The 1345-nt window shown below is 37.8% G+C and overlaps 1 protein-coding gene across 1 annotated transcript in view; it reads right to left on the minus strand.

Moving 5' to 3' along the window:
• Positions 1-1345, minus strand: part of Anapc1 (anaphase promoting complex subunit 1) — a gene marked incomplete at its 3' end in the record, with an annotated part of 89460 nt that overhangs the window by 6666 nt on the left and 81449 nt on the right. Inside the window, 1 exon segment of the mRNA XM_017799944.2 lies at positions 566-704. Coding sequence (XP_017655433.1) covers positions 566-704 — 139 coding nt within the window.

Raw genomic sequence — 1345 nt, forward strand, 5'->3', positions numbered from 1 at the left:
AATTCATGTCCACAAAACCAGCCCTTCAGAGAGTTCTGGAAGCAATACAAAGAGCTGAAGAAAGGAATGACTATACCCAAGGGGTTGTGGAAAGAAATTCAATGAAGGTATAACTGTGGAAAAGTACAGCTACATCACGAATGTAAATAGAAATAAAAATGACAGGATTCAATACTCATCTTTTTGAGACAGGATCTTCCTGCAGCCCCAGCTGTCCTGGAATTCACTGTGTAGACCAGGCTGGACTTGAACTCACAGAGATCTGCCTGCCTCTGCTTCCCAAGTGCTGGGACTACAAGCATGCGCCACCATGCCCGGCTAATAAGTAAAATTATTAACCCAAATATTATTTAAGTGTTAAGACATATTAGAGATATAGTCACTGAACTCAAGTCTTATATAGAATACCAGCAGACTACCCCTATTTTATTATCACTGTCACTTTACAAAGTAACGGACACTATGGTCAATTACAGTTTACAATCTGCAGCAACAGAAGAGAAAGAAAGATGGTGGGATGTGGACAGTTTTCCTTCACCCTTCCGGTTTTATCAACCAACACTACCTTAAAAGCCCGGGCTTCAGAGTTTCTGTTAGCAACAGTCTGCGCCAACAAACTTTGCCACCCCATTGGATCTTCTTTGTAGGAGAGCTGGCCTGCTCTGAGCTTTACATATAAAACTCCATCCTTGGAAAGAATGGACCTGAAAGGAAAAAGGATAAATTTTATAGGAGGCATTATTGGTAGTTCTTGGCTAGAAATAGCATTTTTCAATGCCACATTTTTAGGAGATGAAGTCTTTGTCATTCTCTGATACAATTATTTACTGTGTACAAATCAATCAGTCCATGTAAGCAAGGACCTTCACTTTGCTTTGATATCTAGAATCATGGGACTTGTTAAATGAGTAAGCTTTCTACCTGCTCAAAGGTAGTATTTTATGTCGCACTCTTGGTGTTCCCCATCTCCTCTGGCAATACACCTGTGACACTGAAAGTACTAATGATCTATTAACTGGTTTTCAGCAGAAAGAAAATTCGAAGACAGCACAAACAGAAATCAGCTATTGGAGAATAGGAAGATGCCAATCACAGTTAAACTATAAAACTTTTTTACATTCCTGCTAAAACTTTCTAGAAATTCAAACACTTAATTTATACACTACCTAAGGTATAAAAGTATTAACATGCTAAACTGCTTATATATAATGACTTCTACCTGAAAGCACTCTTCCATAATCTCATATTAATCCTAACAAGAGAATAAGGGGGTGTCTGACAAGTATCAACTGTTACAAAAAATTTCCTTTTGTGGACACACACATCAGTTCTTAAATAAATAAAT

Source organism: Nannospalax galili, unplaced genomic scaffold, assembly GCF_000622305.1.
Source record: "Nannospalax galili isolate Female #2095 unplaced genomic scaffold, S.galili_v1.0 scaffold1941, whole genome shotgun sequence".
Taxonomy (NCBI): Eukaryota; Metazoa; Chordata; class Mammalia; order Rodentia; family Spalacidae; genus Nannospalax; species Nannospalax galili.